This window comes from Stylophora pistillata, chromosome 7, assembly GCF_964205215.1.
Source record: "Stylophora pistillata chromosome 7, jaStyPist1.2, whole genome shotgun sequence".
NCBI lineage: Eukaryota > Metazoa > Cnidaria > Anthozoa > Scleractinia > Pocilloporidae > Stylophora > Stylophora pistillata.
Window position 1 is genome coordinate 26,107,550 of NC_142525.1, and position 12,361 is coordinate 26,119,910.

Consider the following 12,361-nt stretch of genomic DNA (forward strand, 5'->3'; position numbering starts at 1 on the left):
TCCAACCTCAAATGCTTTGATTGTTAAACTAAATCTTCTAGCTAAATAAAATAACAAAAGTTGCCTGCTACCCACCTTGACGAGGCAACTGACTTGACATTCACTCTATGATGTCCAGAGGTTTCGTTAAGAGTCACTGTGAATTCGTTGTTTTCATCTGCGACGAAAACATCGACTGAGCCCTCGAACACGTCAATCGTCAAGCGGATATCCACGTTGGTAAACCTGGGGTATATAGCGTAAAAAATAGCTTGGCCATATGGTAACGGTTCCACTGTATTTTGGCTGGTCTCTGAAGTTTTTTTACCAATCACAAACTCCTTCATGACGCTGATTTTTCTGTAGCACTGCTGATTGTCGACTGGGTTGCCCATAAAGGTTTCCTTACATTTCACGCACTGTGGAACGAAATAGTTTCTTGTCAGTTTAACCCTCAAACGGCCGTGAGTGACCAAGATAGAATTTCTCCTTACCACATCAATACAATATCAAGCAGACAGGTGAAGAGAAAAGAGAAAAATATCAATTAGGGGATCATAATTTGATTCAATACTAAATTCTCAGAGCTTTCAAAATTAGGAATGTATGGCAGGCGGTACGGAGAATTACTTACGAAATCTTAAAAGAAAAATTTGACGTACGGTAACCCAATCTAAATTATAATATGTGTCGGTAGGGTTCTTATGTACTACGTTCCAAACTTTTTTCAAAATCATTTTTTTTATTTTTCAGAGTAACAGTCCTTAGTCAGGTCACATAACTTGAACAGCAAAGCGACTTTCGAGGGTTTGCTCCAAAATTTCCAAATAAAGCGTAAAAATAGGCGTAAGTCACCTATCCCACAAAGTTCTCACAGACCAATCAAACACTTTTTTACTCTTTAGAAACGACTTCACAACCCTTCCAATGTTATCAAAACCCCGTCTTTCTTTTCCAATCCTCCTCTAGGTCTTATAATTAGATTAGAGTTCTTATATCTTCTTAATAATTCAAGAATCTAAACTGAACCCTGAGTTATAAGTTATATTATGCTAAATGATAAGTAATTGCATCCTAATTGGCTCACAAAGAGGTAAGGCCATTGCGTAACTAAGCGTATGGAAAAGAGGCGCGTGACCATTTAGTTTCGTGATGTAAACTTCCAGTGTAAAACCAACCTTACTATTGCCTATAACCCCAAAAATGTTTTTTAGCCACATCAAATCTCTCTATTGCACTGAGCTAAGTGTGGCAAAAATTTTTGTATTTGGTTAAAACCGCGATTTTTTTTATAAGTTTTCAAAGTAGTGGAAAATCACATTTTTTCAAAACACGACTGAGGCACGGAATTATCAAGATGGGTCTGGGTCGAGCAGAGTTGTGACGTCATTCCAGGCTTTCCAATGAGTTTGCTTCAAGGACTGGATGAAGTATCTTGACGGATATGCCTGATAAGTGCGTTGTTTTCGGGTGTAGCAACACTCCCAACAAAGAAAAAAGAGTAGCACTTCATCCGATACCTTTCTATGGGCAGATGACCCGAGAAAAAAACAGAGAAGAAAAAAGTGGGTTGACTTTGTGCAATTGAAGCGTGAATATTGGAAGCCCACAAAATACTCGGCCGTGTGTTCCAACCACTTTCGAGAAGAAGACTATTCAGTCATGTTTTCTGCTCTGACTGGCGAGACCATGCAACGAAGATTGCGAAAAGATGGAGTTGGAATTTGCGTCTTTCCGACTGTTCACGCGTGGAATGTTGAGGAAAACGAAATCAGCTGAAAGCGAGCGACGTAAGAGAAAGGTGAGAAAAATTTACCAGATCAGGCTTTAGCGAAGGTTTCATCTCGTTGGGAACGTATAGGCGGATTCGTGCTGACGTCATTGTTTTTGCGGCATTTTGCTCAGTGCAATAGAGAGATTTAATATGGCTAAAAAATTTTTAAAACCAAAACCAACCTTTACAATTACCGAATTTTGCACAAAAAATGCCTTTCAGGGATGTGTGTGACTACGTTTAGGAGTGTTGTCACTTTTAAGAGTGTGTTGTTCCGGTGATTCCCATACAATTAATTTTTTTCAGTTCGTTAAAGGAAAATTTGCAATTTTATTTTTTTTTTAGCCCTTGTTAAGGCAAAAGGTTGACTCTAATATTCTTCGCTCTGAAGAAGGGCTAACACTCGAAAACTCAGCTTTGAGAGCCTTTTACGGTGCCCAATTTAAATTATCAACACATTGTGGACAAAACCAAATTGTCTCGTTATACCACACACCGACGCAACATCACACTTTCTTCAAATACTTACTCCCTTTAATCTAATGAAAATAGCCTTGTCTAATACACACATGAAAATGAAAAAAAAAAAGAAAAAAAGAAAAAAAAAAAACCTATAAAGAGAAAAAGAAAGTATATAAAAAACTTGCCTGATTTTTGTAACAATCCTCTGCATTTTGACAGTCTTCCATTGTATTGTTGCTACAAGAACATTTCCCGTCAACATGACAAGAATCTGCATGTCCGTTACACAAACATCTGAGGTAAAAAACAAACAAACAACTCAAACAAATTAAGTAACAGATTTACAGAAATACCATGTTTATTATTTCACTGTTGTACCTTGTTTCGTTTGACTTACATCGCGACATAAAGAATAAACACTGATAGCCGACAGATCCTGGATTTTGAATTCCCAGTTGTGATTCATGCTACAACAAAATGTAGTATAGACACTCTACAAAGATTCGACAGAAAACGCTTCATCACTCGATCAGTATTCTGCGGCCTATTTAAGAACTTCCCCGGATGTGATACACGATCTGTGAAATGAAGAAAAAATTAAAAGCTTCGCTCCAAGAAATATTGCGTGAGCCTCAACGAGATCTTTTAAAGATTCGTCATAGGCGAACGACCTTTTTCGCTTTGTTCATCGTTCTTTTGTTTTACATCACCAGATCTGTATAAAGAACCAAAACAATGGGGAACAAAGAAAGCTTTAAAATTCACGAAATCGTTAAAATACTTTTTCGCTCTTAAAGATTAACACAAAAGTACTTTTGAACAGAAAGAGTTCTCGCAACAGCTCTTACCAAATAATAACATTTTAAATTGCTTTGTCGATCAAAAACCGTGATTCCCCATTCAAAAACAAGAGTCCCCTTTGTCGCCAAATTTGCAAATACGTTCTAACAGTTTAAGAGGAAATTAATAATAATAATAACGACAATGAAAATAATGAAAAATTCAGTGGTGTTCAGTTACTTGTGATTTCCTGTCACGCAGCAGAAATGGAGAGCTCAGATTCTACTCTCTACAATCATCACTTAATTTTAAAAATCTTCAGTCAGCGTTCGTTCTGACCAACACAAGAGTGACATTTACGTCCTGTTCTTTACTAGTTTTTTTCTAAAGCGTGTAGCGAGATAACCACAACAACTTGTTCCCAGTCTACGACATTTTTTCAGCCGATACTGCGATTTTCTCTAACGGTCAATGTGTGCCGCGTCGGACTTTTGGAAGGGATGTGAAAAGTAGCAAAATGTAAACCACGCTTCGACTCGCTCCGATCACGATTCCGATCGATTGACAAAGTTCCCTTACAGCTCATGTATATTTTTTTCTTTTACAATATTATTCTAAAACATACAAACCCACTTAGTCCTATTAGCATGCATAAATTCTGGTAGCTCCATTTTAACACAGATGTCGAGACAACACAAACCTAACACAGTCGCCTTTACGGTTGAAGAACCCAGTGACACACAAATCACAACGAAGGCCTTCGCTGTTGTTTTGACATAAGCATTCTTCGTCGTATTCAATCTTGTACGGACCATGATCAAGCCACTCCTTCACCTGTTTTTGGTCAAATTTGGGAAGTCAAGTTAAATCAGCACAATCACATGCACTGTGACGTTGGTGCAACATCATCACCCCTTACACGGGTTGAACATTTTGTTTCGCCTATCTCATCACCGACCAGTTTTCCCAGCTAATTGCATGTTTTCCCGCGCTTAGTGCCGCTCACACGCTTACCGCGCTTCATCCGCCATTGGCAAGTTTTCCTGCAGCCTGCACGCGAGCCTTCATCATCACTGCTTCTGCTCGAGCGTTCTTTCGCCTACGGGAAAAATATGAGGCCTTGGCAACGCGAGAGGTCTGCAATGGGTCTAGCAGTGCCAGGCCCCCAGCAAACCTCTCCCTGACTCGTCTTAAATCTTGCCGCGGGCGGAGAAATGTGCATCCGGCGGCGTTTATAGTGAGGACTTGCTTAAGGACCTGACCCGTTCACAAGGTTTTCCGCGCACTGTTCCGCCTTCAGTTGACTGCTTTTCATTGGTTTATAAGAAGAACAAAATGTTATATATTCTGTTTACACCACATGAATTTAACTGCAATTGTCCAAGTACCTTTGATTCATTAAAAGACCAAGATAAATTCCGGCCGTGCTCCAGGTCGGTTTTGCTCATACACACATGTGCTCGGTGGTTACACGCGTCATAGCACGATACACAGCTGCCGTTGTTTCTTGCATCTCCCACGTAAAGAGGTTTACAGAACTCACAGCTTTGACCCTGGATAAATTAAACAAAGTAGTTTCGCAAACCTTCCGCAGCAGTTGTTGTAACAGCTGCATCTGCCGTTATGAGAGAAGTTCTCAAATCTGCACTCTCGAAGAGCACTTCTTGAAGAGACCCTACCACTGCGATGATTCAGCGAAAGCTAAGACAGTGATTAAAGTTAATCTAGCAAATCGTGTCACGATTCCTAAGGTTCTGCGTGACAAACAAGTAACCCACAATTATCATTGCGCAAATGCTTATCATATCGACTTTCCCATCCTAGCATTATGCATGAAGTCTGTCATGATGGATCTGGTTAAAAGGCCTAGCCTACCATGGGTCTCCTACAGCTCATTGGTAGAATTTTCGAAGTACTAATCGGAAGACCGTAGGTTCGGCTCCTATTGAAAGCACTCAGAGTCCTTCTTCACAAGTATGCCTGCGCCATCATTGAATCACATCATCTTTCGATAATCTTTTGTTTGTCACTGAATGAAAACGAGCTACCATAATATTTGTTGAAAATCTAAAACGACGATTAGATAATAATATTAAGGGCGTCGCGCAACGACTATCGCGGTAGAAATATTGCGCAATGAGGGAGACAGTGCCATACCACTTAGAAGAGTTGCGTGACTACTGAAAACAACTTACCGTTGTGTGGTTCTGACAGCTGTGACAGACATCCAGATGTGTCTCATTCGCACACTGTCCGTGCTCATTACACAAGCATTTGACAGAGCAGTCAATAGAAGTCCAACCAAAGTTACATTCGCACTTATCGGGCTTGGCACAACGGCCTTGAAGGCAGCCTTGAGAACAAACTGGAAGACAAGTCCTGGAAAGAAACCAACACCAATTCTAGAGTAATCCATGACTAGTCTTAACACAGTCACATGCACCACTTTAACCAATCAGAGGCAAAACCAAATCAATCGTGATCTTTTCACACGTTTCAGTTCTCCCCCCAGGTGGAGAAGGGGGGGAGTAATGGGCTTACAGTGATGTACTGCTGGATAGGGTCGCATTTTCGCGACCGGATTGACTATACTGGGGTTGTATTTTCAGTAGTTACTAGAATGGGATCGCACATTTTCGGGATTTTGGGGGGTAAGGAAACTCTGGAAAGTAGGGATTAGAAAATGGGAACCTATTTGTTCAACTTCGTTCCAACCAGCACTACAATTTTCACACACAATTTAATGATGACCTATTTTAAAAGGCTGTTTAGGGAAGATGCACAAACAGAAAAGTGACTAAGTTGGGATCGCAAAAATTACATTTGTCCACAAGTGACTGAGACGGAATCCATTTTTGGCCACAGAATAGGCTATGGTAGGGTAGGGGTTCCATGAGGCCAGCGGCACTGGACCCAAGTAACCCCCCACCCCCCGCTGGGAGATTTTCCCGCGAAATCTCTAAAGTTACGTGTGACTCTCACTTACCCAGGGTTCCCTGTGTCGTTGTAACCCGCTTTACAAACACACTTGAACTCCTCTGGTAGGTCCACGCAGTCCTGTGTAGTCCTGTCACAAGTGTGTCGTTCATTGAGGCACTCATTTTCCAATGGACACAAAGTGGAGGCCCATACTTGTGACACGTAATTGGAAGCGTTTCTTCCTGGGCAACTACTGCGCAGAGGACCTTCAAAGGCGGATAGCGAGGAAAAATAAGAGATTAGAGATAAGGAGAGTCGGTTACGAGTTCCACATTTTCAAAAAGTGAAATAGTCGCCCCGCACGAACCAGCATTATTTCGGCAGGAAAACTGCAATAGTTGTCCACATCATGGGACAAGTATTTGTGAGATTTACGTGGTGGCAAAAGCAAGACACCACATTTGCAGACATTGGCAGTCTTCTCAATCATTCAACCAGGGATGGACTCAATTTTGTTTGATAACAATAATTGTGCAACTTCACAGCTTAAAAAGAGTGCTATGAAGCTTCACAAGGTATACACATATTCTTGGCTTTTCTCTCAAAGATTTCACTTCAACAATCGCACTTAAAGTCAAACTTGCTCCCAGGCGCAAAGTTCTCTGCGACAAGAAAATCAAGGTTCGTTCCTTTCTCTAAGTTGCTGTTCGCTTCAATCGAGTAAATTTCTGACTGTCATTTTTGTCGAGCTTTGTGATTTCCTCAGACACAACTAATAAAGAATTTTTTGTCGTAACTTTTTTAAGTTTCTGGTCTCTGTAAGATTCAAACGGGCGTGACCTGTCAGGTAAGTGCGTTACTCTTGATTTAAATTTTAACTCTTAATCTTCATGTGACTCGTTTGATTACACTTTTAAGTTCTTGTTTTTCCATCCATAATGTATTCAATGTTGGCCTTTGTTACGGCAAGTTCTTTTTCTAAATCATCGGTTATTTCACTCGGCCCGTTCACGTCAATAGGAGGAAATATTTGTACGTCGTTAGTCCTTTTTTCGTTTTCATTTTGTTTGTCAATTTTCTTAGATCTATTCCAATTATAGCCGTAATTTTTCCTTTTAGCCGAACCATCACTTTCATCATTTTCATGATCACCTTCTACACAATCAGATGCGTTCGATTTACTCTTTGACCGTGAACGAGGAATGAATTTTCTCTTTTAACTCTTCTCTCGGCTGGAGTCTACAGTCTCTTTATATTTAAAAAAAGTGTTTTCAGTAAAGTGGCGATCTCTTTTATTGATCCTTCACACCCTAACGGTCGTGATCATATACATACATACATACGTACGTACGTACGTACATACATACGTACGTACGTACATACATACGTACGTACGTACGTACATACATACGTACGTACGTACATACATACATACGTACGTATATACATACATACATACGTACGTACGTACATACATACATACGTACGTACGTACGTACATACATACATACGTACGTACGTACATACATACGTACGTACATACATACATACGTACGTATATACATACATACATACGTACGTACGTACATACATGCATACATACATACATACGTACATACGTGCATACGTACGTACGTACGTACATACATAAATACGTACGTACGTACATACATACATTCGTTAACTGACCACTCCCAATAGGGGCTTTTCAGGGCCAACACCCACCCATCCCACGCAGGGGAGGACATCCACCACACAGTAACCTCGTGCGTGGGAAATTAACGTCTCCTACCCCTAACCCTGCAGGAGACGGGGCCTACGGTTTATTCGTCCTTATCCGAGAAAACTTCAGACCATTCTCTTTACATTTCTTATGTACTACGAAGAGTGCCTGAAAATTAGTATTTAGAAATTTCTCGAATGCTTAGACATGCTGACTTGCAAGCATAAACTTCCTATGGAAATTTCTAGAACTTTTTGTTAGGCTTTGTTGTTACGATGTAATAGTATCAAGATAGTTCTATTGTAAGCCTCTGGAATATTCCGGAATATTTCGTAAATGTATGTAAGGACTTGGTCGTAGTAGTTGTTAGTTGCTGTGGTTGGGATTGATCGACTGTTTGGAAAATTATACCAAGAGAGAGAACTGTTGTGTAAGATTGATAATTACAACGAACTTTGGAGAAAACTGTAAGTTTGCGAAGTATTGAACTAAGATATAGTTTGCAGAGGGCTTAAGTAAATTACTGAGAATAGTTCTTGTATTGTCAGTTGGAGTCGCTCCAAAGTAAGAATATTACACGTCATTTAATAAAGGAGTTAATTTTGTAGGATTATATTGCTTTATCTGCCGGTTGAATAATACAGCTGCCTGGCTCCGCTAGCCCCTACGGTTATTCCAGACAGCCAGTACTCTTATTTATTTTCAATAATGTTTTTTAACTTGACACAGGTAAGGGAGTACAAATAAAGATTGTTATTGTTGTTGTTGTTGTTGTTGTAAAATATGATACCGAGAACCATAGAGAATTTGTTTGATAAACAGGATCTTCTTGAATTGGTGATCATTTCCTTTATTCTCGCGACCATCACATTTGATGCAAGGGTGATAGTGAGAGAGAAATTAAAAACCAACCACTCTTAGGGGTAAAAGGGTTAAGCGCAATAACAAAGGAGCCGTTAGAATGTTAACATTTCAGTTGTCAAAGAGATTTAGCCCCACGGTTGCGTGAAACGTGAACGGGAAGAGTGACCACGTGACCTGGTTTTCCCCGCCATTTTTCATGGTTGCCGGTTGCACTTTGCCATTTCTACGTGAAAGTAACCTGTTTCGCGTTTCTCGTGTACGTAAGATTTTCTTCACTTTTTCTCTCACAGAGTAGAAGTAAATTGCCGGGAAAAGGGCACCAAAACTATTCCTTGTAAGTAATACAAGGCGCCTTTAAATCCACCAAGACGTGAGCTCACGCAAAGGTAAAGCAGCATGGTTCACGCAATTTTTCGTGAAACGTGCAAGGGAAAGCTGACGTTTGCCGTTTCTCGTAAACGCGATGCTAAATCTCTCTACTGCCTATACAACTTAAGAGTGAAGTACTGGTAAAAGTTTCCAGTAGAATGTGAATCAATGAAGAACGTCATCATAAACACGTGACATGGAGATTTAGCACCGTGTTTACCACATGACATTGTTTTTCCCGCCATTTTTTCACGTTTGCCGGTAGCGCTTTGCCGTTTCTAAGTGCAAGTGACCTGTTTCCCGTTTGCCGTGTACAGAAGATTTTCTTCACTTTTTTTCTCAGAGTAGAAGTTATAGCCGGAAAAAGGGCACCAAAACTATTTCTTAAGTCATAAAAGAGCGCCTTCAAATCCACCATGACGTGAGCTAACGTGAAGCTAAAGCAGCAAAGTTCCCGGTATTTTACGTGAACCGTGAAAGGGCAAGCTGACGTTTGCCGTTTCACGCAAACGCGGTGCTAAGTCTCTCTAATAGTGTCTTTGGCCATCAACGCACTGTAACCATCCAATCAGATTCTAGAATTTCTCAAAGTGCACACACCAAATGTTAAAATCAAAACTATTATCACACTGACCTTGCAATCCTCCCTCAAAGCATTTCCCTTCTCCTGTTGTTCCATACTCCCCACACCAGCCACAGTCATAACTACTCAAGCAACTGGAGCATTGACTGTTGTCGATGCAGTTTCCCATACAGTTCGCTGACGAGCCCCGCAACACTCGTCCGCAGCGACCTGCTAAACAGATGAGCGGCAGGGCGGACGGAGAGAAACACTTCCCTAAAGTTTCACTCCAGACACATTCCTTCCAAGCGCCATCGGCACCTGAGAGGACATGAAAATCGTTAAGTTGTCTTGCTTCCAGTATTCTGAACCTTCACGCTTTTCTTCCATCTACGTATATGAATAACCCATTCTAACATGGCGATTGAATTAAAAAAATATATTTTCTGGTAATCACTTATTAAAAATCACTAAGTCATCATGTTCACGAGCATAATAATGTTTTGGGCCCGACTCAGAGTCATTTTAACCGTCACCTACTGGCTCTGGCTGAAATGACTCTGAGTCGCTCGGCCGTTTTATCACAAACCGAATTACATTCACACGGCTAGTATTAAACTCCAAAAATTTCTCCAGGATGGTCCAGTGACACATTGAAACGCTCTCGTTTTGATTAGAGATCATTAAAGTATATAAGCAATTTAAGACAATCTTCTTACACTTAGCAGTTTATTACGCACTTTTATCTTACTAAACGATAAGTAATCTTACTCTTTGGCATAATTATACTATGCTTATGTAATTATCATTTTACTATAATAATAATAAAAGGGTATAATTACTTTATGGTTATATCATTAGTGTCATTACGCTCATAATTACCATTAACCACTGTCACTAAACGCTACGGCATAAGCATAATGCTTTCAATTACTAAGGCATAAGCAATGGCAAGATACATGAGGCTTGTCAGCAATACAAGGACAGCGCACAAGAGCTAGCCTGTCAGTTAAAGGAGCGATATGGCAAACGGCGCGATGGTGGCGGAGGAGTGAAAAAAGCGAGGGAAGGTTTGGGTCGAGTCAGGTCGTGTCGGGTGAAGAACGAGTTCATTACGTCACTCGACCCGGCCAAGCCTCTCTTGGTATTTTTACTCCTCCGCTACTTTTGCGCTGTTTACTAACGCGCTTCGTTTTTCAGACAGAACGCCTGAGGCATGGCGTTGTCGAGAGCCATACAACACTGTCACTGAACTAACCTGGTGAAGAGAGGCAGGCGGTGCAGCTGTTGTGAGCCGTGCACGGCTGGGGACAGGAGCTTGTTTTCACAGCCCTAATACCGATAACTTCGATATCTTCGGGCCGCAGATTTCCCCAGCAATTCCAACTGAATGTATAGGGATTGTTTGAAAAAGTCAATCGAACCTCAGATTGCCATTTTAACTGCGGTGTCCATACGCACTGGTTTTGCAAGTCAATGCAAGCCGAGCACGAAGTCGCTTCACAATTGTTCGGAATGCAGACATCTGAGTTTAATTGCGCCTGTTGCGAGTCTCGGGCGCAGGGGTGCGCATCACTACATTTTTCAGACAATTCAATGCATTTCCCACCCGTACTACAACCAACACACCACTTACAGCTTGGATTTAAATTTGTGTAGATTGAAGATGCCAGACACTTGCTGCATGAGAAGAATGAGCTGCACGCGCGATCTGAAGGATCAGAACAGTCTGTACCATTGTAAAGTGTGACCTACAATTAAAAAGAGAAGCAAAAAAACAAAGTTAGGTCGGCTCAGCCTAGATGCTAATCCCGTCCAGCCGGATTTTATCCCAGTTTCTGTGGCAAGAAGCGACCACGAGTATTACCGTTCCTCTTGAAAGGGATGCCAGAGAGAGACTGGGTTGAAGAGAGAGAGAGAGAGAGAAAGAGAAAGAGAGAGAGAGAGAAAGAGAGAGAGAGAGAGAAAGAGAGAGAGAGGCATTGTGTGAGTCAAGTTTCCTGTCTTAGACCACAACACTATGACCCAGACCTCATGATCCAGAGATTGTTAGTCTCAAGTCTCTTAGTGGTGAATCAGTTTTCTCTGTCAGACCCCATTAAGAGATGGTCAGCGAAAGAGTCGAACCAGTCAGTTGAGACCAGTAGTTCAATCGTCGGTCAAGAGATCGGTCTAGCCGGTCAGATAATAATGACAGCGGTCCGTTAGCCGGTTAGTCAGATCAGTCCGTCGCGTCTTACGTAGTTCCTCGATTTATCAGCCAAACCGTTGGTCCGTTGTAAATTTTTGTAAGCAAACTGCCATTGGCAAATTTTCGTACAAAAAAATTCATTGTAACTTTGAAAGCTCGAAGAAATCCGCCAAACTCGAGTCGAGTTTCTGCAACCGCGATTCAGAAGAAACCAGGAACTATACCTGCGTGACATTTGCTTCAGCGTGACAGATAGCTGGTAGAGGTGACGTTACGGAGTAGCACGCACTGTTATTAGTGAGTAAGGTGTCGTTGCCCCCTTGCGTGACATTCTGCAGTTCACACCAGCTGCAGGTCTTAACTGCAGTACAGTTCTCTTTGGAAGTATAACCTTGGCACAGATCAATAGGAAGAGTGAGTCTAAACAGGTCTGGCTGTGTTTGACCATTGAATCCTCCAAAAAGGTAAAATTTGCCAGCAATTTGAACCATAGCAGCAGACAAAAGCCCGTCAGGTTTACTTCCGACCAAATTCTTCTCTGGAAATTAAAAGAAAACACATTACAAAGAAAAAAAAGATAAGTAACAACTGACCGTTTACAAGGATCCATTTGCTATGGATTTTGGTGAACATAACTAAATCCAATCGTGATTTTGTCGTCCCGCCGTTTTTTTCCGCTTTTTTGAGCTTTGCGTTTTCATTGGTTCCATTTCATATTTTCCTTTCTTGTGATTGGCT

At 41.1% G+C, this 12,361-nt stretch overlaps 1 protein-coding gene across 2 annotated transcripts in view; it reads right to left on the reverse strand.

Moving 5' to 3' along the window:
• The window catches only part of LOC111336023 (multiple epidermal growth factor-like domains protein 8), a 42,190-nt gene that overhangs the window by 2,740 nt on the left and 27,089 nt on the right, over positions 1-12,361 (reverse strand). The window contains exons 25-33 of one of the 2 annotated variants that reach the window (XM_088726776.1): positions 11,848-12,161; positions 10,691-11,183; positions 9,505-9,753; positions 5,982-6,180; positions 5,191-5,374; positions 4,384-4,548; positions 3,696-3,829; positions 2,401-2,509; positions 76-398 (exon numbers count right to left, since the gene is read on the reverse strand). In XM_088726776.1, the coding sequence (XP_088582902.1) occupies positions 76-398; positions 2,401-2,509; positions 3,696-3,829; positions 4,384-4,548; positions 5,191-5,374; positions 5,982-6,180; positions 9,505-9,753; positions 10,691-11,183; positions 11,848-12,161 (2,170 nt within the window). The remainder of the gene's footprint in view (positions 1-75; positions 399-2,400; positions 2,510-3,695; positions 3,830-4,383; positions 4,549-5,190; positions 5,375-5,981; positions 6,181-9,504; positions 9,754-10,690; positions 11,184-11,847; positions 12,162-12,361) is intronic. The other variant, XM_088726777.1, reaches the window with a different exon arrangement.